This window comes from Phoxinus phoxinus (genome assembly GCF_949152265.1).
Source record: "Phoxinus phoxinus genome assembly, chromosome: 2".
NCBI lineage: Eukaryota > Metazoa > Chordata > Actinopteri > Cypriniformes > Leuciscidae > Phoxinus > Phoxinus phoxinus.
Window position 1 is genome coordinate 8,206,831 of NC_136877.1, and position 25,495 is coordinate 8,232,325.

At 39.5% G+C, this 25,495-nt stretch overlaps 1 protein-coding gene across 1 annotated transcript; it reads right to left on the reverse strand.

Moving 5' to 3' along the window:
• Positions 1-2,644: 2,644 nt before the first annotated feature.
• crispld2 (cysteine-rich secretory protein LCCL domain containing 2) lies at positions 2,645-21,439 on the reverse strand. Its single transcript, XM_079605120.1, has 15 exons — positions 21,144-21,439; positions 18,998-19,332; positions 15,868-15,986; positions 14,640-14,772; positions 11,836-11,951; positions 11,355-11,455; positions 10,459-10,626; positions 10,250-10,310; positions 10,093-10,159; positions 9,879-10,009; positions 9,715-9,758; positions 9,039-9,111; positions 8,853-8,928; positions 5,995-6,125; positions 2,645-4,308 (listed from the first exon to the last, which is right to left on the reverse strand). Exons 2-15 carry the CDS (start codon positions 19,250-19,252, stop codon positions 4,257-4,259), a joined length of 1,527 nt encoding a protein of 508 aa, XP_079461246.1. The 5' UTR covers positions 19,253-19,332; positions 21,144-21,439; the 3' UTR covers positions 2,645-4,256.
• Between the last annotated feature and the right edge of the window lie 4,056 nt (positions 21,440-25,495).

Here is a 25,495-nt window from a genome sequence, read left to right on the forward strand (position 1 = left end):
TAATAATAATATTTGATGGAACAAAATAGAGAAGAAAAAATCTGAAAAGCAGGAAAATGGAGCAAATGTCTCAATTTGCTCTCATTGCTGTTTAGAAGGAGTTTAGACATTTAAGAGATCTCTTTTTTTCTTTCCTATTAATGTCATCATAAAATCATCACCACAGCAGACATGAGGTTTCTATATACACCCAACACTGTTCTTACGCTTGTCGGTTATGTTCCAGAGAGTATCCGACCGTTTAAACAGCTAACGCTTTCAACAACAGATGTTCAATAAACACAGGTCTGAAGTGTCAGCATGTTTTAAGCATTCAGAGATGCTATTATGGTAAACCTGGCAAATTCCTTCTAGTCTCCGTCATGAGGAAGACCAGATTAAAGGGCTGAACAGAATCATGTAACTAATGAAAAACCTCTGTCTACCATATTAAAAAGTAAACAAAATGTCCCAAACAATATGCAGTTTTTCGTTTTGTTTTTTTACAGTTGAGGGCGTGCCATGCCTAATATAGCTTTCTTTCATCAAGTGGCAGAAGTTGTGTATAGATTTTGATTCTCATTTTAAGAAGTTGCTAAGCCAGTTTATTTTTGATAACTACCATTGTGAAAAAGAAATGCGCTTACTTGTATTAAATGTGCACTTCTATTCTCCCAGCGAAACAAAAAAATGTTCTTCGAATGGTTTGCTGACATTCCCATTATGTTATAAAAATGTCATTTCTGAATGTTTTTTAAACTTTCAAAGTGTCCAGTTTTTTTGTATTTTGTAAGAACTTTTTTTTTCTTGGTTAATGTGAATGTTAGAGGAACATTCCATTCTATAATTTTTGAAAATGTTATTTCTGAATGTTTTCTGAACATTCCAAAATGTCCAGTTATTTAAATGATTTAAGAGTGTTTTTTTATCAACATTAAGAGAACATATATTAACTATTAATAACATTATAAGAACGTTCCATAAACATTATTTTAAGAAAGTTTTGTCCTTACATTTACATCACTTTTAAAGAATGTTAGTGAAAGTTATGGGAACGTTCCCTGTTAGCTGGAATGTTTTTTAACACACTTAAGTACTCTTTTTAAAAAGTGCTTTTAAGTACATTTCAAATCATTGTGTTTTAATAACCTTTTATAATAAGATATATACACTTATTTTGAAGTCATGTCTAACATATTATTCAACCCGAAGGTGTTATTTGATATTACATTTTACATTTTAAATATACTAAATTGCAACAATATATATATAAAAGTTTTAATAGAAAATATATTTTAGTTTACCATAAATGCTTCAGTAAATTCAGCAGTAGCTTTAACAATATTTCAAATACAATAGAAGTATTATGAAATGACACACAACGATTTAAGTGGGTCAGAATATACCCTTAAATTCAACCAATGGCATTTAATATAAATTTTAACTATATTGTCAGGGATTATCAAGGATTATCTATGTTTGTTTCAGTTATGGATGGTATAATCACATGTTTTAGTTTTCAGTTACTCATTGTTTGATTATCTGTCACACATGATGTTCATTTAGTTTAGTCTGCTCTTGTGTTTAAGCCCTGTGTTTCTTTCAGTTCATTGCCAGTATTTTGTTTCTTTGAGTGTGTATAATAAAAGTAGCTGCTGCATCTCTAGATCCGGCAAACTTACTTTATTGCAATAAAGAAAGTTTGAAGGATTTTTTTTTTTACATTTAAAATATATATTTTTTTAATTTTCAACCAGCACCTGAAAATTAAAAATATATATATATTTTTAAATGTTTAAAACATTTTTTACTTTTAATGTACTTTTATCAGTTATTCAAGGGTATTCATGATTATGTTTAGTTGCAGTTTATTATATAGCCTTGTTTTTGCCTGCTGTGACTCCATCATCGCACGTCCTAAATTATTTTGCAGAGTTAGTTGTGTTCCTGGGTCAGAATATTTTGTTGATCCTGGAACAACATTCCTGTCTGAAAATATAATCCTAACCGTATCCCTATCTCTAAACCTAATCCAACCCATAATTTATCCCAATGAGGGAAATCATAAGTGAATAACATTGGTGAGAAGCTCTAACCTGCCTAAACTTGACATAAACGGTAGACTTGTCCCTCAAATCTGATTGGTTGATTAGAATGTTGTTCCAGGATGAACAAAGATGTTGATCCAGGAACATGTTGCACTACCAGGCCAGAGTGTGAGATTAAACATGCATCTCCATGCGCTTAGACAACCTGTTTTATAAACTGTTCAGTAAGAATGTGTTCTGGCAAAGTGCCTAACTGCCACTCTCGCTGAGAACTGTTGGTCTCAGATTTTGGATAGGCCTCGTTCAGTCTAGCACTCTTCCAACAAAGTACTTGCTTTCGGGTATTCGTACCTGAATATTCATTTCATAACATCCACCGATCACCCCGACCGAAGTTTAAATCATTTATATTGAAATTGATACTCCCACTATTCTTTTTGTACACTTAAAAAGAGACAATATGAAGTGTCAATGGAGTATGAAGAGTTGACCAGTGCTTGTGTGGTCTAGGGGAGTTTTTAATTTGGCTTTCAACATATCCTGTTTATTGGACAAAAAAAGTCCAGTGACCTAAATACTTCTCTTTTTTTTTTTATGCAAAAGACAGACACAATCTTAGTATCATAGATTTTTATAGCCTTATTTTCAATTTGTGCAAAAAACAATCATCTAGCTTTAAAAAGAAACAATACTGACTTGAAAACAAAGCACAAATCTGAATATTTACACAAACCATTTTTAAAGACTGTACAAACATCATACTCAAATATTTTGCTGCACTGAGGTAACCAATTCAAGAAAGTGAAAAAAAGTCAAATAAAAAGCAGCAAAACAGAAGCCTTCAAAGGGATCATAGTGCTCCTCGGCCCATACTCCATATAAGAACATCTATATTTAGTCTGAATCCTGGACTCTGAACACTATACAACTAAGAAATATGCATTTAGATAAGACATACTTTAGACCGCAGTCTCGTTCCTCTCAGAGGTATGACTTTACATGCTTTCAGCGTAAGTACCTTTATATAATGTTGCTGTGTAAAAGTGGTTTAAACAAATCGAAGTTCAGCCGCCACTGTGCACTTGAGAAATAAAAGTTAAACTTCCAATGAAATTGCTTTTTGTAGTAATGTAGGACTCTGGGTTGACATTTAATTCTGAAGTGAGCACATATCATGTGTCACATTCATAAATATTTGGTTCTGTTCCACGTAATTTGCAGTTCTGAGCAGGGGTTGAAGGACACATAATAATAAATAACAAAAATGAAGGTGCCATAATGAAAGATGAGCCTAAACATGCACTCAGCGATGCTGAATTCTCCCAGGACTGCACATTGTTTCAATGTTTTTGCACCTTTACCATAATGACCGAGTAGTGTTGACTCTGGAAGGCTCACATGCATTATGGGGAAGTTCTCTTTTGCTTGGAGTTCTGCCTCCTTTTCTTTCCCATTTCTCTGCATAGCATCTGTTTGCCCAGTCCAGGTCCAACAGATCCCCACTACTGTACTGTACACACTCAATACTATTGCGATAGAGCGCAACAGTCGGGTTCCGGACGTAAAACTCCCAATAATTTTCTTCACAGGGAAATTGATTTTAACAATAAGCCTTTGAGACCATTAGCTTTTATATTTACATATTTGTAATGGTGTGATTGAGCTTGGAAATGGTTGGTTTGGTTCATGACTGAGGTTTTTTTTCCCCTACGGATAAATTGAATTTGAAAAATAATTCTCGAAACAAAAAAGTTGGGGGTGACTGTTGCACTCTATTCCTGCTCTGGCTTCCCAAAAAACTGATTTGAAATAAAGGCCAAAAAAAAATTGAAACAGGGCTGACAAAAACAAAACTGTACAGATTAAACACAGTGTAATCAATATGCATTTTGTATGGAAATTAGAGATTTTGCATGTTTTCAAAACTAATAGACTATAATCCAAAAAATAAAAACTGACTTATTTGATTAAAAACAACAACGATTTAAACCAGCACCGCTGTTAAAATACCATTTCTACCGCACTGCATTTTGTTAAGAGTTGCATGTGTGGTCAAAATATTATTCACAATTGTATATAAAACCTTTGGACGCCCATCGATTGAAATAGTTTGAGAAGACTTTGGTCTTCTTTAAATGTCTCTTTCCTCCAAAAGTCGGAGAAAGATGGAAGGGGTTGCATTCCACTTCTGTCTTTCGAAAGCAAATCTTGTGTCCCGTCAGTGGCGTCTCACTCTCTAACAGCGAAGACACGGAACGAACCACCTTCTGTATTGGTTTTACTGCAAGACAGAGAAAGAAACAATTAACAAACTTTTTTTTACACAAAACATGCTACTTTATGAATAGACCCTTGTGTGACATTTTTTTTAAATATGCTTAAGTGCTAACTGAATGGACACTTAATCATATGTTAATTGTTATTAAATGAAAAGTGTAGTTTACAGTAAGTTTACATTACTCTAAATGTAATTAGCTGAACTTTAGAGGACTCTTTTGATCCCCGAATGTAAGACTTAATAGGATAGTTCACCCAAAAATGAAAATCCTGTCATCATTTACTCACCCTCATGTTGTCCAAACCTGTATGAGTTTCTTTCTTCTGCTGAACACAAAAGAAGACATTTTGAAGAATGTCGGTAACCAAACAGTTGATGGGTCCCACTGACTTCCATAATATTTCAGTCAATGGGTGTTACCGAAATTCTTCAAAATGTCTTCTTTTGGGACAACTTGAAGGTGAGTAAATGATGACAGGATTTTCATTTTTGGAATTTTCGGAATACATCTTTATATGTAAATTCATAATTACTTCTATTGTCTTTGAAATATGAAAAATAATAAAGTTGCAGTTTAGTACACATACAAATGTTTACTTTAGATGTAATGTTAACAATTTCTAATATTTTAAATGTATTTTAAAATAAAACCTTTATTAATTTGACATTGTAACAAAGTGCACTTTTTAAGTGTAAGAAACATAGTTGTCTTTAAGTACACTTAAGTGGCCTTTTCTTTCATTGTTATTATCTGCAAGTACAGATTTAAAAAATATACTTTTAAGATCTGAAGTACACTACAAGTGCACATTCATTGAAATTAAGCACACTTATTTTTCACAAGGCTGGACAGTCAGAAAGGAAACGATAAAGATTCAGCTTTGGGTCTGATCATCTTCTTAACTCTTGTAGATGTTCAATTGAAGAGTGTCAATGCCCTCTAATCGACTACAATGATTTGTGTACCCGCTCGATTCAGATTAGCTCTGGAAACCATGACATTAACACTGGCTCAGTGCTCGTCTCGTGCTGTGGTTCCATTCAGTTTTCTTCCAGCAGCCATTATTGACTACTGTTCTTGGCCTGGCCTTGGCCTTTTCATTTATTCATAAATGGATTGGCCTTCAGGTGCTGGTGTATTGGACATGTTGCTTCGTTGGCATCAGATGTGCTGCAATTATCCTTGACCGGGACCACTGAGTCAGACACCAACAACTTTTCCATCCAATGGCAATATGGAGAGCATGTGAATACTTCCCTGTTAATAAAGTTCTCACGACGGGCTGCCCCCCATTTCCCCTAGATTGCATCATATGAATAGTGTGCGGTGAAGAGAAAATCTATCCAAGCTGTCAGTGAATGGCTTTACTATGCTCAGTTTATAGGCCGGTCAAGGCCGGCAACCGTTTAAGAGACGAGGATCGATTCCTTCGATGATGGTGTTAGATTTCATTACACTGGAGCCGATTTTGTCGATTTAAGCACTTTGCGCACAGCATTAGAGAATAAGCAAAGAGACCCTGTCTGTGTGGTCCATCCTCGATGAGAAACCACACCATTACTCTTTTACCACTAACGTGCCACAGGCAGATTTGGCCCATCATGGCTTTTGACCGCTGAATTGAGTTACTGAGAGAAAGCAAAGGGAAGAAACCAGAGCAGAGGTGAAGAGAGATACAGGACGTGTACCTCTCGGACTGGATGCCATTCTTCATGGTCCCGGTGTAACTTTTCCTCTTATCCAGAGCCAGGAGGTCCACATATGCCCCGCCGGCTTTGATCACTCCAGCGTGGATAGCAGCTCGGCAGATACTGGAGCCCTGGACATGAAGAGACAAAAGCGTATTCTTTTAGTCGGCATGCTCTCCTGTGCCATTCTCTCATAGAGAGGCTTCATTAGTAGTTCCGTTGATTGATATCATGCTTCCTCAAAGCACACACTTGCACGTGTTATACACTACATACACTACCGCTCAAAGTTTGGAATTTTTGGAGTTTTTCATGTTTTTGAAAGACCAACATGTTCTGAAATCAGCTCAGATAACAGGACTTCACAGAGAGAGTATGTGCCCATCATACACGACGCAACTTGCCAGAATCTTCAGATTGCTCTGACTTGTGGCAACTGGTGTCAATACCTCTGTAAATCAAAGCAAAAAACTGGACCAGAGTTGCAAGTACGAGCAACAGTGATAGCGATACTTGCCATAGCCTTGTGCAGCTATGTTTTCCACTCTCAATTCCACAGTCCTTGAGATGTAAACAGTCTAAAGGAGCCTAGACAAATGACATCACTCCGAGGTCTACAGTACACACACCAGCAAGGCCAGAGCTCAAGAGCTCCAGAAAAGGCAAGCTGGCCAGACGCTTGGTAGCTTCAGTGTGTGTATGAACTCTCTGGAACTTCATGTACCTACAGTTTTTATTCTTTTAACCTGGAACGTAGGTTCAATTCTGTCTGCTTCTGTCCACTAAACACTTCAGTATGACCCTAGAGGTTACCCTCACTTCACCCCGGTTTAAAGTAATGAATGCGCACAGTGTCTGGGTGGCATTATCTTATAATACTCATTCAATTGCTCATGCATTATTAGAGCACTTTCAATCAAAGACTACCTTTACAAATGACCAAGTCCAAACCACTGTATAATGAAGGTTAATTAGTGCTTGCTGGAGAGCGTGCTCTGATCCGAGGCCAGCTCGACAGACGCTCAGCTTTTACTGAGGAATGTGGCCGCAACAAGGCCAAAAGGCAACAAGTTCATTTGAGTTCACACACCACTAAACAGCAAGGCTCTTCTCCGGTGAGAAAAACACATGTGAGAGAAGCAAATTATCCAGATTGCAGAGAATCTTAAGTTTAAGTAAGAAATCATTGAATTGTTGCAAATGTAAATGTCATCTTTTCAGTGAATCTAGCTGATCCATTTCACTGATTCATTCACAAATCGGACTGATTCGTTTTTCGAGTTCATCTCACAGATTCAATGATCCGGTCAAAGTGTTTTCTGACTGCTCGCTAAAGTCATCAGTGAAGAACTATATTAAATGTAGCTGAAATTTAGAGTGCTTTTTGACCAACTTAAGTGGGACTTAAGTACATTTTTCTGTTATACATAACTATTCATATTGTCTTTGCAATATAGTTAAAGTGTTTTACCAAATGCACTGACAAGTATTTATGGTAAACTAAAATATACTTTAATGTCATTTCTAGTTGGGCAGAATGTCATGTACATTATTTAACCCTCTGGTGCTGTTCGGTCAAAAATGAGAGATTTTGTTTTTGTTTATTTCAATGAAATGATTGTACTATATTTTAGTTAGATTATGTTTTTTTATTTCATATTTTGTAATTTAGGAGAAATTATATTAATGCAGTATAATTTATGCCTGAAAATTAAGACTTAAAAAAATTACTTAAACTGTCATAAATCTTGAATGCTTTAAAGCACTGACTTAAATCTGAATGCTAAGGGTAAAAAGATTTGGTTAAAAATGACCCAACAGACCCAACAGTTAAATATATGCAATTAAACATTTGCAATGATGGATTTGCAATGTAGTACACTTTTAAATATTTAACCTTTAAATGTAATATCAAATAACACACTACAGTTCAAATTATAATTAAGTAATTTACATGTTCTTTAGTATGTGTGTAAAAAGTGTACTTTTTTTAAAGCATGACAAAAGATTATTAAAACATAATTAAATGTACTCTAAAGTAAAAAAAAATTCGGGTTGAATGGTGGCCGTCTCGTCTCTTTGTCAGGAAGTATCGCGTGATATCAGGTCTCGCGATGTAACGAATTGATTTACGGCAAATTAAAATTCTGTCATTATTGCGCTCCCTCACGCTGTTCGAAACTGAATGAAGAAGACGTTTTAAAGAATGTCCCGTCTGCTTTGATGTTGTTGATTTACTCGCCTCTGGTGTCTGAGAATCGCCAACGAGTTTTTCGACACTGTTGTCAAATATCTATTCCGAAGCTGTAGGGGAGCTCTATAGAGAAACCTGCGAGCAAAAAGTGAGAATACAGCGAAGAAATTCCCGAAAAGGCATAGCTCTGCTTTAAAATGTGAAATTCACTACAAGTGCACATTAAAACCAATTAAGCAAACCTCTTTTTCACAGCGGTTATCAAACTAATTTGTGCCATAATGTTGATTAATGAGTTAATAAAGAACCTATAGGATGAACTTACACTTTCTAAGCTGTTCCCTAAACAGTTAAGTGTTCCATAAGGCCGAGACCTGACCTCAGGCATGCATGAGTCAGTGTAAGAGAGCTGCTCTCCAGCTCCACTCACACAGCTGCTGCTCTGTGGTCAGTCTACACTGGGAGAGAAATTAGTGGCGACAATGTAGCTCACCTCCACCAACAACTCCCTTAAGACCCACACAGACAATTCCCGCGGTCGACCCTCACCACAAGAGTAGCACGCTCACTTTAGCCCTCATAAGTGCTTGAGTACGAACGCCTGTTCTCCCTCATTTCCCATCTCTCAGCCCTGTAACGCTCACGGACAGAAGCGGGTACTCACATCAGCGTAGATGTTGCTGCCGACCACTGGAGCCCAATATGAAGGTTCGTTTATGCAGTTAGCTTGGCAGAAAACTCTGAGGAGATAGATGTGAAACCAGTAAGGTGCATTAGAAAGTACTTCCAGATGACCTATTATATAGTGTCATCTATATGGTGTTGAGTATAACAATACTTTGAACTGTACCTTGGACAATGAGAGGTGGACGTCTTGAAGGGACAAATCTCTGCCACTGTCGTGTAGCAGTCTATTGTTTGCTCTGAAAAAGGAGGAAAATACATCATTGGTGAACCAGACCTTTTGTCAAAGATAAAATGTTTATTATTATTAATAAAAGAATATTAATATATGAATTACAATATACAGTATGTCATAAATATAATAATTACATTGATATAATAATATTAATATCAATCAATAATATTATTTGCCTTCACATAATAATACACTTTATATATATGTATACTTTTAAGTCAAGTCAACTTTATGTATATAGTGCTTTATACAATACAGATTGTTTCAGAACAGCTTTACAGTGATAATAGAAAAATAATACATTCATAATTGTTTCAATTTAAATTAAATGCAATTAGTTGAACTTAAAAGTCTTTTTGACCCACTTAAGTAGTACATCTTTATATGGAATTTCATAATTCTATTGACTTTGAAATAATTTCTATTAAAACTTGTATGTCATGCGTTTAAATATACTTGTAATTACACATTTATAGTTATGCGATTAAGTACGTTTAAATTGTAATAACTTTAATATATCTAATTGCATGCTGAAACAATTATAAGATCAATGAGAATATTTGCATTTACACGAGAGTTATTAAGATAAAACAGTAAAAATCCTCACCTTCCACTTTTGACACCATAAATGCATTGGCAGGTTTGTATTTACTACAAACAAACAAACAAAAAATCACAGAACGCAGATTAGATTTAATAACTATCAATGTGGATAATTAATTGTGGACAAATTTAATTGAAATGACGATATCATCAAAACATTCAGACTACCTGAATGACTCTACGCCATTCTTGGTTGCCTTTACAAAGAATGGGAAGCTGTCTTTTCTTGTGACGTCAACAAGGCCTCCATTGTTGTCGATTATTCCATAGTGGATTGCAGCACGGCAAATACTTGATTGCTACAATAACAGGAAGAGTTATTAAATAAATCGAACATCATCATCACCAACAGGACCGTGTGAAATCTCAGAGTAACACTTACAACATCATAGTACAGCGTTCCCCACACTTTCCCCTTCTTAGTTACGCAGTTGGCTGGGCAGTTGTACCTATGAAAGAAGAAAAAAATCACCAGTAAATATTCAGAACTTATCGTCTATTAAAATCTTCAAAGAAACGTCTACTTCATTCAGACTGACCTATTGCAGGTTGCACCTTTACATTTGTCCCTCATTTTTGTCTCGCACTTAATAATTTGGGCTGAAAGGCAAAAATTAATACTTTAGATAAATGTACATTATTACTAAAGTTATATTATTTGAATGGTTTTAAAATATAATAAATGCTAATAATTGATACATCCATTTTCAGTTGTTTTATAATTTCAAGTAATATTATTCACACTAACCTAGATAGGTCGTTCTTGTAGTCTTGGGTGAGGAAGGTTTGGCATTTGCAATTTTTTTAGGGGAGAAAGGCTTGGACTGAGGCTTAGTTGGAGTAGTTTGAGGCTGTACCGGCTCCTGAGGCTTCTCCACCTCATTCATATCTGGAGACTCGTGACGTTCAGGGACTCCTAAAAACAAAAAAACAAAAAAATTAGATTTCAATCTTTACACCTGGTATTAAGATGCGTTTTGGTCCACTTGTCCACTTTCGACAACTTCCAGAGGTAGTGGAAAACACATTCGACCGGATTGCTTTTGTAGTGTAAACGCTCATGTGGTCGAATGCGTTCAAACAGCCACAAAAGACCGTCTACTCTCATCCTACTTACCTAACAAGTAAACATTATGGGAAGCGCTCTAGCCAGACGGGATTTAAACTTTGTCGGCTGGAGACCCACGTTTAGTTTGATGGAACTGCAGCGCGCTCTCATAGAGAGCCACTGGGGCAGATTTCAGACTGCCCCGCTTATTTTTCACATTACCTTATGTAAACCTCGCTTCAGAGCAAGATGATGTCAATTGGCTTCAGTTATGTGTATATTAGTCTGCATCAGGTCAGTAACTAGTTGGCATTGTCTGTTCTTCCTATGTGTAATAGCGTATCAAATTAATGAAAGTATAATATGCTCATTTGAATATATAGTTCTGTTGTGTTTGTTTCATGTTTGAGGTTGAATAACGCAACCTCTGCCAAAAGTGTTCTGCGTGTGTTCAGCAATTACAATATAAAGCTTACAAAATGTTTATCATAAACTGCCACTAAAGCCCAGAATCTGCCCTACCAAAATATATGGTCAGGAGCTGCTACTGGTTATGCATTTGTAATCATTCCTCTATCCTCATTCATCATCCTCACCTTTGTAACAGAGGTTGTCTCTGCAGCCTCCTCCATAGCTTGGTGGACACTGGGAGCAGGGCCGGCCATGTTGGTACGGGGCTTCCCCGATCCAGTTTCCCCTAGAAGAGGGCACAGGTTCAGCATGAGTTTGGAAATTACTGCAAAATCTGCACATTTGACGGAGCACTCAAAACACATTATCACACACTCTCACGGATCTCAGGACTGATTTAGGAAAACAATCCCCAGCTGCCAAATTAAATCATTAGCTTGGAAAAGAATAGCATATTCTGTCAATGTTTTCCTTTCCAAAAATCCTTCATTTACCTTTCCATTTTCCAAAGGATACAACTTTGCTTATAGCCTCTATGTTTTGAAGGATGGAATCTTTGCTTTAAAAAAGTTTTGTTCCATATAGGATAATCATCAGGAATAGTGATTAGCCATCTGGTGTTAAGTGAATAAACGTCAGCAGAAACCGCACAGTTACTGGTCTTACTTTGGCGAGTAGTTGCAGACGAGATAGACAGAGTTCTCCCAGACCTCTCCCCACACGTTCATACGTGGACACATGTGTACAGCACAGCCAACACGATTGGTTGTGGCCCAGACCAGCTGCAAACGAAGAAAAATACATTATTATTAGTGATGTTTGTATTCAATATTCAGAATATTGAACATTGACATGTTACTCGAAGTAATGAATTATGACAAATCATCTGGCTTGTTGAAGAGAACGTTTTTTTCTTTTGTAAGGGATCTTGTAATAACAGTGTTCATCAGCATAATGATAAAAATGGGCAAAAAAATCCAATAGACTTACATTGAAGATGGACCCAAGCCAAATCTAGTGCTCTTTTGACTTAAGCTAGTAAGTAACCATATAGAACATGTTTATATAAGTACTACTTTAACTACTATAACATTTAAACTAATTGTTTGATACCATGCACATATTTACACACAATTATTCATAGTTCTTATGTTTACAAATATCTCCATTTTTGTAGTATTACATGTCTACCCCTACCTATTGTCCAACTCTTAAACCTACCCATACCACCAAACCAGTCCATAACCTTACCCGTATCCCACCACATTACCAGCCAATGTGTTTGCAATACAACAAGAACAGTAAGTTCACTGTACCTAACAAGTGTTATTATTGACGTAATTACACAGTAGTTAAGACACTTAATATAAAGTGGGGCCAAAAAACTTTATTTAAGCATGCATGAAAGATGCAGATCTCTTTGCTGTTGTTGGTGTTGAAAGAATAAAAAAGACATCCATATCAGCTCCCCCCGGGCCAGAGGAGGAAGTGTTCCCCAACAGGAATTGGTCTCCGTTCTGGGGCAGCAGCAGAAGATTGATGGGGCCACGGGGGCCGTGAATAGAGACTGCCCTCTTTCATTCTGCACTGAAGGGCGGAAGGAGAAGCACCTCAAGTGTGACCGGGCCAGTTTCCTGAAAAACGTGTGTGATCCTTCCCTTCATCCACTCTTATCCACACAAACAAAGTAATGCCTGCGTGCAGCCCATTGAGTTGTGGTCAAGGCCCACGCTGATTCGCTTAAACACAATAGAGTTCACCGGGTGCAGTCCTGCAGCACGAGCCAAACCATTTGGCTGTGAAATGAAAGGGAAGTGCTTAGTCAGGCCTTTTTTTTCTCATACATACAGTTAAACCGTAGTGGGGTTGCATCCAGCCCCGTCGAGCACAAGCCGAGGGAACACGTCTCAATGCTCCCTCGGGAATGCACTTCCTGTGCGGAGGCAAAAAAAAAGAGGCCACAGGCGGTGTCGGCCATGGGACAATGATACAGCAAAGTAATCAGTCTCAAAAAACACAAACTCAGGTTTATCCCTGATGGATCGTTTGGCAGAGAGAAGATTGAGGGGCCCTCGCACAGCACGTGAGAGAGGAGCAGAAAACAAGGAGAATTGCTGCATGGATTTGGCTCGGATCCCCTACGACTCTGCATCTTCAAAAGAATTCGGGTCAAACAGGAAAATGATTCAGGAGTCAAGGAACGCTTTCCAGATGCTGGTGACCTGCTTTTTGAGGGCCAGCAAGCTGAGAGAATGTGGGACAAACTCATTCCAGTGAAGTAAAGTCTGAGAGGACATGAGGCCATTGCCCAACCCCTCTCTCTTTCTTGTTTTATTTTTTATTATTATTATTTTTTCATTCTCAATTTTCTCTGTTATTCTCTCTCAGACTTTGGTTTGCCTCTCTTTCCTACTTTTCTTTTCTTTGTGCATTGTATCTGCTTGATCTGGCATGTTCAATATGTTTTGACAGTATCAACATTATTTGTCAAATATCATCGTTTAAAAAAAAAAGGATTATAAGCTGTTAGTGTAGAAAGAAACCGAATGAGGGCTGCAGCAAACCACTGGTTATAATACCTACAGTGAATCTAAATAGTATTTGGACACTACAAAGGATAATTCCCCAAAAATTCACCCAAAAATAAAAAATGTGTCAACTGCCCTCATGTCGTCCAAACTCAGACTTTCATGCGTCTTCGAAATGCAAATGCAGATATTTTTAATGAAATCTGAGAGATTTCTGTCCCTCCAATGAAAACCCCAAATTTGGCAATAAGAAATCGTATATGAATCGAGCAGTTTAATCCAAGTCTGAAGAGATGTAATCACTTTATATGATGGACAGATTTAATTAGCATATAAGCGTTGATCAACGAATATACATAGAGCATCAGAATCTCATACATTACAAGCTTGGTGCATGAGAAAGAACCTCAATGGACTGTCAATAGATGGACAAAAATAATTTTTCATTTTTGGGTGTAACTGTCCTTTTAAGCTTAATTTACAATAGCATTTTTAGGACTCGCTTGGGTGTCCAAATAAATTTTGGGGCAATTATATATTACATGTGTGATACAAGACACTGTTCTGTGCCAGGTTAATGAACACCAGTGGTCAAGGCTGCGCTCCATATGCTGTTTTCAATGGCACTTATATTTTACATTTACATTTACGCATTTGGCAGACGCTTTTATCCAAAGCGACTTACATTGCATTATCCTATAAATTTATACATAGGTATATGCAATCCCCTGGGATCGAACCCACGACCTTGCGATGTTAATGCAATGCTCTTACCACTGAGCTACAGGAAAGCTGTTTTTTAATGCAGGTCACACATTATTAAACACCGCTGGTGAGGAGTAAACCCAAGCTAGCAAGTGCACACCTTCGCACGCGAGTTTTAAAATCATGTTGTTTAGCCCCACTGTGATAATTGTTAGCCAACTAATGTTTCTCACTCACTTGTGTGTAGTGGGTGCACATGGGTCCAGAGCAGCGCTCAGGGCACCGCGGGTTGCACTCATGTGGGTAAGGGTAGGTGTAGTCCTTCACCTCATCGTACCAGGCCTGCACATGGTAGGCAGGAGAGCGGTACCTATCAGGAAAGAGACACAATTATTTAATATGATTATGAGTATCACACCACTACTTAAACAAGGGGCAGCCGTGGCTTAATAGTTAGAGAGTCAGACTGGTAACATATAAGGTTACTGGTTCGATTTTCAATAAAGAGGACAAATTCCGAGTAGGCTATGTGTTGGCACACTTGGCCTTCACGTCATGTCACAAAGCAACTTACTGTAAAGCACATTCACAGTAAATATTTTGCAAACCCATGACATTTACATTCAGGTTTCATACACTGATGCATTTCTATGACTTTCTCAAGTTCGTGAATAATGGATAAGGATTATATATTATGTTAGACCATGGATGTAATTGGTTTAAAAGATTACCCATGATAGTTTAAGTAAAAATGAGTTAATGTCAGCTCAAACAGTAGAGAATTGCACTAGCAACACCAATGTTATGGGTTTGATTCCCAGTGAATGCATGAACTGATAAAAAATTTATAACTTTGATGCAGTGTTAAGACACAGTCACATTTACTGTTGTTTGGCAAAATTTCACATTCGAAATCCATTTATTTCAATAGGATTCGCATGAGGGTGAAAAATTTCCTTGTGTAAATTTCGCATTGGACTCGAGTCGAATTTGCAAAGTTGCCAAACAGAAAGCTGCTTGGTTGGTAACTGACCTCTGTGTGAACTCAGCTTTATGTATCGCTACTACAACACAATCTCATGGCAATTCATAACTATTTTATACTTTGGCAAATTGGTGTCTAATTCATATGACATCGCATTCGTACATTTTCATATGATCTAATGACGGCTGTTTACGTGTGGGGTTAGGGGAACGTTTCCGTACTATTCACCTTGTAAAAATGTTCTCACAGGTTTTATGAGGTGTCGATTTAAATAAGAAAATCAAACAAATGTTGGAAACACAGTATGTCCCCAGATCTGAATGAACAATTTCAATCTCTAGAGACTTTTTCAGGAAATTTCTAATATTCTAATATATCCATGTTTTCCACGACTGTGGCCATTATTAGCACCTCGCACAACCGGTTATGATACAGGAACAGACTGATCTGGTCTTTGTAAATGTGTGTGTGTACTCATACCTTCCCCAGTGCACTGCAAGGTTCTGCCCGATGGACATCAGAAGGTCTTGAGGTCCATGTTCCCACTGGCATTGTTCCGCCCAATAGGTTGCCGACTTCTCCAGTTCATCATCCCAAACCTGGTCATACACACACAAGCTAAATCAATCTCCCAGCAGAACACAACAGATTCATAATTCTCATATATTTGCACTGAGACTTTAACAAAATACTGAACATGCTGAGTTTTATTCCCAGATAATTCCCTTTGCCTTCCTCTCACTCTTCATCTTCAATATAGGACTGGGAATCAGGCCCAATACAACTAAAGTATTGGCTACATGCACGCACATCAGAGCTTGGCTCACATCCCTTGTAAATCCCCAGCAATCAGGGTTAAATGAGACAAATTTCCCCAGCTTATTTCTCCACCTGTAGGGAGAGAGGACTCACTTCGCCCCACAGAACAGGGTTCTTCACCTCTGAGGAACTCTCAGTAAATTTCCAACTGCATTATGGGCACAAACACTCACACATTCTGTAACCTCAGTTCTAAAGGTGCTGTTTGGGACTAAGCCATGTTTCTGAAACCCTTACTTGTTTGCTGAGGCCTGGCAGCCGTTCTGAAACCCCTGCTTGTGGTAGACTCCTGTCTTTCTCAAAGGCATCAACCCAACTACATTAACCATAAGGCCTTTCTCTTTGTATCTTTCCCCTTAAAAACTCACATCATCAACATTACATTCACTTTCAATGTACTATATGCAAAGGTACACAGGGGAGAGCAATAAAGCAAAGCTGTGCTCTCACTGGGTCCCCTAAACACCTATGATTAAGCATTTCCTATGGAAAAGTTTTAAAACTCAATTTCCTACAATACTTTGCAATGGCATACAATTAATGCTGCCATCTTGTGCTATGGGAATTATCATAAACATGAGTTTCCTAGTTAAAAATTGGACACGAACGCCCTCTCAAGTCGTATTTACCACCGGGAAGCTCAGGGATCATTTTGATGCCCAAGTCCCAGAGAATAATCATAATCATGCGGATTGTATGTTGTATACAGTAAAATTAACCTGTATTTGAAATCCCAAAATTGTTGGCAAGCTGAAAAATCTAGATAGCACGGTGAATGTTGATATGGTTGTAAATGAATGGGACGCTAAATATAATTTTGGCTTTAATAAGATTTGAATGCCAATAAATAGGTAATAATAAACCTGATGTCCTGTTCTTTCCAACAACAAAGCACTTGAAGCAGCTTGTACACAATTTCAGAAGCTGAAAATTTAAAGTTAATACATTTGAAATTGCACCATCATTACAGATGTGTTATTACAAATATATTTAAATACATCACATGCATTTAAGTAAATGACATTCAAATATATTTTAGTATAATACAAATGCTTGTCAGTACATTAAGCTTTTATGTGATTTTAAGAATTATGTGATGCTAAATATTATTTTGGTTTGAATAAGTTTTTCCCAATAAATAGGCAACAAATAAACAAAGAATTCAAGGCAATGATTAACCATATTAGACAAGAATTACCCATATTTCAAAGACAATAGAAGTATCAAACTAATTTGCTTATAATGTTGTACTTAAGTCCTACTTAAGTTGGTCAAAAACACTCTTAAGTTCAACTAACTGCATTTAATATAAATGAAAACCATAATACATTTTCATTTAATTGCAATTAAAATGCAGTGTCCGAAAACGTAGGGACAAACAAAGGGAATCCCTTTGACACGTGCGATGTCAAGGCAGCATACAGTACCTGCCATTTTTGTCACATACTGTAACTGAAGCCTGATGTCTGTTCCAGTAATGTCACTAATCTCTGGCTCTGTTTTCTACCTGTGTCGTGACTCCTGTCTCAGCCGGCGGCTATAAGCTGCAGTGCAATTGTCTCCACAGTAAAAAGGCACCACACCACGCTGGCTGCTCTGCATCCCAGTGAGTTCATCTTTTCCAGACAAGATTACACTTGTAAAATCAACGTTTCTTCCCATGAAGCCTGTATTTGGCCCCTAAGCAAACCTAAAGATATTTACTGCACCAGAAAAAAAGATGACTGATGCTAACACAAAACGCAATTAGTATAAACCAGGGTCATTAATGAGTGTTGGTTTTGTACAGCTGTGTGGTCGACATATAAATACCTTTCCTGCAGACTAAACTCACTGCATCTCGGTTCTAAAACCAACTGGACTGTCGTGCTGTCTACATTGACAGTTTTATTCTAAAGCAACATACTAACTGACATAGAACCTCATTGGTGACGGCTTTGATACACTCTTCATATGCACAGACAGCACTGGGAAACTAGACAAACTAATAGGATCTAATGTTAGCATGTTGCTAAGCTAACCCTCCTGAACAATGCCTGCTGGAATCAGCATGAGACGCTGGTTTACTGGTCCCCAGTTTGCTGGATCAGCTATACCAGCCCAATTTTGTTTTGAGAACAGCATGACTATGCTGGTCCACCAGCTACTATACCAGGCCTAACTAGCATAATACCGCCTTGGACCAATATGGAATCCATGCTGGTTTATGCGGGATCTGTCAGCAGGGAACAGAGTATTATTACGGTAAGCGTGACAACCCTTGGGGAAAAAGAAGTGCTTAATTGTGCTTTACGTGTACTTTATTTTCACAAGGTAATATATACCACACACAGAAATGTTGGGTAAAATAATGCATTTTTAAATAGATTTAACTATTTTAAATTTATACTATTTATTAATATAGTTCATTTAAGCCATTGTGGGTACAAAATTTCAGCTTGTCACATTCTGAGGTTTTCTTCTCAGTGACTCTTTACACTCTAAAAAATTCTGGGTTGTTTCAACCCAATTTTGGGTCAAATAGGGAAAAACCCAGCCGTTGGGTTAAATTTTAAAATTATATGTAGCCAAAATAAGGCACTTAGATGTCAGCATGATGTTATTGCCTACCTTTTGAAACAATCTTAGTGTCTGCCGCACACTTATGATGGCGTTAAAATGCTTTCTAGATAGGTAACTCCCTAGGTTTTGGAACAGAACCTTCTGAGTTTTCAGCTCAGTTAACTGTACAGACCCTTGCTATCACAGTAAATCATAATAAAGTTGGATGTGAGTGTAAGATGACACTCACCATGTACTCCATGTTGGAGGCAGTCGGGTACACCTCTCCTCTCAGCTTGTTGTGCAGTTGCAGGATCTCCTCCCTGTCCGTCCACTTGATGGCTCTGCGAGTGCGCACAGGCACTTCAGCTTTTGTGCTGTTGGGTTCCAGCTCATCCTGGTAGCGTTGCATTAACTGCCTCAGCTCCAGGGAGTCGGGAAGGGAGAGGGAAGCAGACAAGCTGGCACCCAGGAATATCAGGGCGATGGAAACGAGACTCTTCATGGCAGCGTCGATGCTTTCAGGGTCGGATCACAGTGGACTGCCTTGTGTGAGCGTGTCTTCAGTGCACTGTTCTGGAAAATCTGGAAGGAAATAGGGTTTCCATGAGGATAAGTGTTGGGAAAGTTGTTGGAGAAAACGATGGATAGTAAACACATGTCCATGTTTACTCAAAAAGAGAAATAAGTGCTTCAAAGAAGAATTCGCAAAATTGGCTTCATTAGTCACTCTTATTGCATCCTGACTATACACCACAAATAGATGAATCCAATGACAACAGAATCTGAGAGTTGCAATTCTGGAACTACATAAGATTCATCCATCCACGTTTTCCAGTGACTGTTCCTTTGTTTAAACTCTGCTTGTCCATTAGCTGAATCTAACAAAAAACTGTCCAGGTTACATTTCACACCCAAATCAGTAAACGGGTAATTTTTCATAAAGCAAGCACAAATTTAAGATGAATAAGATTCACTTTAATATTACTTTGAGAGGTCAAATTCTTGATGTAATTAAAGTAATACGAATTGCACTTAATTGTCATAAGAATATGAAAATAATGACCTTAATGGTCCTAAAGAGGCAATTCCTTGTTGGTTTCTTATGGTAGTGCTGTGAAATATGACAGACAGGAGTTTTGAAATGGAGATAATGAAATGGCCCACATTAATTGAATAGTTTGTGCTCTAATTTGAAGAACGTTTATTGTTTGTCATAGTTAGTTTGCCCCAGTTTGGACATGTCCAGCCAAAGGCCTCATCATTACAGTGAAAACTATCAAAGCCCCTCCATAACAAAAACCCCATTGTAATCTTTCATCACTACTCAAAAGATCAAACTACTAAGCCTGATCTCCTTCAATTAAATTTGTTAGTTTGATGGACCAGCAGGTCTGTTTGATCTCTGCATGTTCAGCATCCATCCATACGCTGAACTTTGTTTATTAAACTCATTCATATCCTGAGGAGACAGTGGGACAAAGGAGAATTCATTAGCAATAAGGAGAGGAATAAATCCACACTCAGCAGTGGTTTCACTCACACTTATTAAAGCAGATTCTTCTCTGTCCTAGACTTTCTCTGAGAATGGAATTGTCCTGGATTGGACAGCGACTGGAGGGGGTGCAAGAATGGGAGTGAAGAGCAAGTGAATTAGGGTTATTTATTGGAGGAGATGGAAGAGAAAAGTGGCCACCTCCAGCCCACACATCTAAACGCAGATGAGCCAAACACGTGAAACAACAAGTCCCAGAATCGTCCTGCTTATCAGGATTTATAGAACAATCCGAATCCCTCTCATTTTTACTTCTCACACTTTCTCACTCTCTGCAGAGCCTTGACATCCAACACCAAGTCTGAGTAAACACAGGCACTGCTTCAGTTCCAGCTGCCTCCCTTTCTTTCTCTCTAGTTCACATTCAGTTCTGCTCATCTCTCTCCTGGATTTTTATACTACCATGACAGACAGAGCAGCCAGGAAAATGCCAACCGGGCACCTAGTCCACATAAACATTGGCAGGTGGTCCATCTGCACTTTATAAGGCAAAATGCTTTTCGGTTTGTGCACATTAAAGTTTAAAATGGCAAGAGATTGTTGTGCCAACATGACAGTCGAACCACATGCACATTTTCCAGTTTGGCAATGAGTGCAACTTATATACAAAATCATGCTCAAATTGCATTTTGATACTCATCACCTGAGCTCTTAGATCTCTATGCTGATAAACACTACTATCAATGGTTCGTTACCAAAAAAGGAGAAAAATCTTCTCTCTTGATACTGAACTTTAATTCACTAAATGCATCTAAATGCAATTAATCAAGAATGCCTATGTAAATCTAACTCTCTCTGTGGCCTATCTTTTATATAATAAAAAGTCCAAAACATAGTTTACCTGGTCTGAATCTTCTCCACAAGCTATTCCAGAGGTTGCTGCAGCTCAGTGTCTTGCGGCTGGAGTATTTTCCTTGAAAGTCAAACAAGTGTGAGTAGTTGAGGCCGTTTGGCAGCTGTGGACTCGGACTGACTCTGTGGAAGCAGCTCAGCTCCTTTTATAGAGAAGGAGAGGAGGGGGAGGCTGAAGAAGGCTGTGTTCTTGGCCAAACTTCGTCGCTCTGACGAACGATGTCGAGATGAAAACGCAAAGAACGTAAATCATCTCAAACCACCTCCAGAGACACAGGATTACTCAACACCACACGACAGCAGGATGTTTGTCGATGAGTTATCGTTTTGTAATATGTCATTAGTTCTGTCAATACATTAATGGTTATATAAATATTTAACACATTTTGCTCCATCTTTTATTTTTTTATACTTTGCACTATAATGTGTGGTAACCTGCTGTTAATTATTATTTTAATTCCCTTTATATATATATATATATATATATATATATATATATATATATATATATATATATATATATATATATAAGATAATAAAAACAGGTGTAATATAAATACAGGTTTTTTATAAATATATATTTAAAGAAAGTAATACTTTTTATTGAGCAGGGATGTATTAAAAGGATCAAAAGTGACATTAAAGGCATTTGTAATGTTATTTCAAATAAATGCTATTGTTTTTAACTTTCTTTTCATCTGTCATGATCACCAGTTGGAGTGCCCTTTATATCCACCAGAGGGCACTCCGCCCCAGACCACTGTCATTCTGTCCTGGACTACACGTCCCATCACTCTCTGCCTGGAGTCATCATGCCTGATTGTTTTACAGCAATCAGGCATGATGTCTCCAGCCATCGTGGATGCCACGCCAGTCTTCAGCCGTCATGAAAGTTGCATCTGCTACCAGGGCAGTCCCTCGTCAGTCCCATGAGTCTACTCCAGAGCCCGCTCCAGCCCATGAGTCTAATTCAGAACCTGCTCCAGCCCATGACTCCACTCCAGAGCCCACTCTAGCCCATGAGTCCACTCCAGAACCTGCTTTAGCCCACGAGTCTGCTCCAGCCCATGAGTCTGCTCCAGAACCTGCTTCAGCCCATGACTCCACCCCAGAGCCCGCTCCAGCCCATGAGTCTACTCCAGAACCTGCTTTAGCCCACGAGTCTGCTCCAGCCCATGAGTCTGCTCCAGAACCTGCTTCAGCCCATGAGTCCATTCCAGAGCCCACTCTAGCTCATGAGTCCACTCCAGAACATGCTTCAGCCCACGAGTCCGCTCCAGAACCTGCTTTAGCCCATGAGTCCACTCCAGAACCTGCTTCAGCCCATGAGTTCACTCCAGAACCTGCTTCAGCCCATGACTCCACTCCAGAACCTGCTTTAGCCCATGAGTCCCCTCCAGAATTGCTTCAGCCCATGAGTCCACTCCAGAACTGCTTCAGCCCATGAGTCTGCTCCAGAACCTGCCCCAGGCCATGAGTCCACTCCAGAACCTGCTTTAGCCCATGAGTCCACTCCATAACCTGCTTCAGCCAACGAGACCGCTCCAGAATCTGCTTTAGCCCATGAGTCCCCTCCAGAACCTGCTTTAGCCCACGAGTCCGCTCCAGAACCTGCTTTAGCCCATGAGTCCACTCCAGAACCTGCTTTAGCCTATGAGTCCACTCCAGAACCTGCTTTAACCCATGAGTCCACTCCAGAACCTGCTTTAGCCCATGAGTCCACTCCAGAACCTGCTTCAGCCAACAAGACCGCTCCAGAACCTGCTTTAGCCCATGAGTCCACTCCAGAACCTGCTTCAGCCCTTGAGTCCACACCAGAACCCGTTCCAGTCCATGAGTCCACTCCAGAGTCTGCTCCGGCCCATGAATCCACTCCAGCCCATGAGTCTGCTCCAGAACCTGCTTCAGCCCATGAGTCCACTCCAGAACTGCTTCAGCCCATGACTCTACTCCAGCCCATGAGTCTGCTCCAGAACCTGCTCCAGCCCATGAGTCCACTCCAGAGCCCGCTCCAACCCATGAGTCTGCTCCAGCCCATGAGTTCCCTTCGGAACTCCAGCCCTTGAGTCCACACCAGAGCCCGTTCCAGTCCATGAGTCCACTCCAGAGTCCGCTCCGGCCCATGAATCCACTCTAGAGCCCGCTCCATTCCATGAATCCAGCCCATGAGTCTGCTCCAGCCCATGAGTCTAATCCAGAACCTGCTTCATCCCATGACTCCACTCCAGAGCCCACTCTAGCCCATGAGTCCACTCCAGAACATGCTTCAGCCCATGAGTCCGCTCCAGAACCTGCTTTAGCCCATGAGTCCACTCCAGAACCTGCTTCAGCCCACGAGTCCGCTCCAGAACCTGCGTTAGCCCATGAGTCTGCTCCAGAACCTGCTCCAGGCCATGAGTCTGCTCCAGAGCCCGCTCCAACCCATGAGTCTGCTCCAGCCCATGAGTTCCCTTCGTAACTCCAGGCCTTGAGTCCACACCAGAGCCCATTCCAGTCCATGAGTCCACTCCAGAGCCCGCTCCATTCCATGAATCCATTCCAGCCCATGAGTCTACTCCAGAACCTGCTTCAGCCCATGAGTCCACTCCAGAACTGCTTCAGCCCAGGAAACTACTCCAGCCCATGAGTCTGCTCCAGAACCTGCTCCAGCCCATGAATCCACTCCAGAGCCCGCTCCATTCCATGAATCCATTCCAGCCCATGAGTCTGCTCCAGAACCTGCTTCAGCCCATGAGTCCCCTTCAGAGCCCACTCCAGCCCTTGAGTCCACACCAGCGCCTGTTCCAGTCCATGAGTCCACTCCAGAGTCCGCTCCAGCCCATGAATCCACTCCAGAGTCCGCTCCAGTCCATGAGTCCACTCCAGAGTCCGCTCCAGCCCATGAGTCCACTCCAGAGTCCGCTCCAGCCCATGAATCCACTCCATTCCATGAGTCTGCTCCAGCCCATGATTCTGCTCCAGAACCTGCTTCAGCCCATGAGTTCACCCCAGAGCCCGCTCCAGCCCATCAGTCCACTCCAGAACCTGCTTCAGCCCATGAGTCCACTCCAGAGCCCGCTCCAGCCCATGAATCCACTCCAGCCCATGAGTCTACTTCAGAACCTTCTCCAGCCCTTGAGTCCACATCAGAGCCCACTCCAGCCCATGAGTTCGCTCCAGGGAACAATCCAACCCAAGAGTCCCCTTCAGAGCCCCAGAGCTCAGTCCTGTTGGATGCCACGCCAGAGCCTCTACTATTCAAGCTGCTTGCAATCACATCATTCTCTGTAGGGCACAGCTGATTGGTTCCTGCTGTGTCAGTAGCCAATGAGCTTGCCGCTCAACCTTCAAACACTCGGCCAGCATTTGCTGTAGCAGTTGCAATGCACTTTTTTAAAAAACTCCACCTGGGGAGCTCCACCTGTATAGATTTACTACAGGTAATTCATGTACGCTATATTGTACAAGTCTTACTTGCTCACAGCAGCGTGTCGCGTATGTATTGGCAGTAGCAAGTCATGTACTTGCTCAAAATTCCATCTGGATAAATAATTGAACTATTAAATGCATGAACCATCTCTGACTAATAAATTACAGTATGGCTATGTGTGTGTATGATGAAAACAAACCTGTGCTTCTGCTCTTATTGGGTCTTTAGCAATCATACAGATGGGAATAAAACAGTATGTGATTTAACATCCTCAGACAATATAGTTTTATATTTTATATAACTTATTTGCCATCCAAGTGGGGAAACATATCACTGTTTCACTCTGCCATTACATGTTACAGATCTGTCATTATTTTTAACAACTCATTCAGCAGAAATCCCCTGAAGCAAGAATATTGCATTATTGGCAACATCTATATTCTTGTCTTTACTTGTAAGCTCTAGTGTGACGTAAAGATGTCAATAAAGGATATGATTGTGAAAGTCTAAAATGATACTCTGAAATGCTTTTGTCACAGAAGTCGACTACAAATTAGATGTGGCTATAAGCAAAGAAACCCGGCATGTTTGGAAAAAGCTGAGTCAGATGGATTTGCTTGATGTTTGCCCACCACCAAATATTTCACATCCTCGAATCAGGCAATACAGGGTTTAGATATTTGGCACAAGGGTGTGCAACTTTGGATCATATAAACCAGAATAGGATTAGTAACTGGCTGACAACTTCTAAATCCAAAGCATCATGAGGTTTGAAGACATCTTAACCCCATAAACCCTACTGTATCATATTTGATACACAATTTAAGGCTTTTATAGTATCAACATGATCAAAACCTTGCTGAAAAACCTGTTGTGCACAATCTACTACATTCCTTCTGCTGTTCGATTGATAATTTATATTTTTTAGCAAG

Excerpts from the sequence above, each read along its gene's own strand:
- crispld2 (XM_079605120.1), bottom strand. The coding sequence starts at position 19,252 with ATGAAGAGTCTCGTTTCCATCGCCCTGATATTCCTGGGTGCCAGCTTG. Across the intron at positions 10,627-11,354 it reads AGACAACCTCTGTTACAAAG|GAGTCCCTGAACGTCACGAG; the intron begins GTGAGGATGATG and ends TTTTGTTTTTAG. Across the intron at positions 10,160-10,249 it reads AAAGGTGCAACCTGCAATAG|GTACAACTGCCCAGCCAACT; the intron begins GTCAGTCTGAAT and ends CTTCTTTCATAG.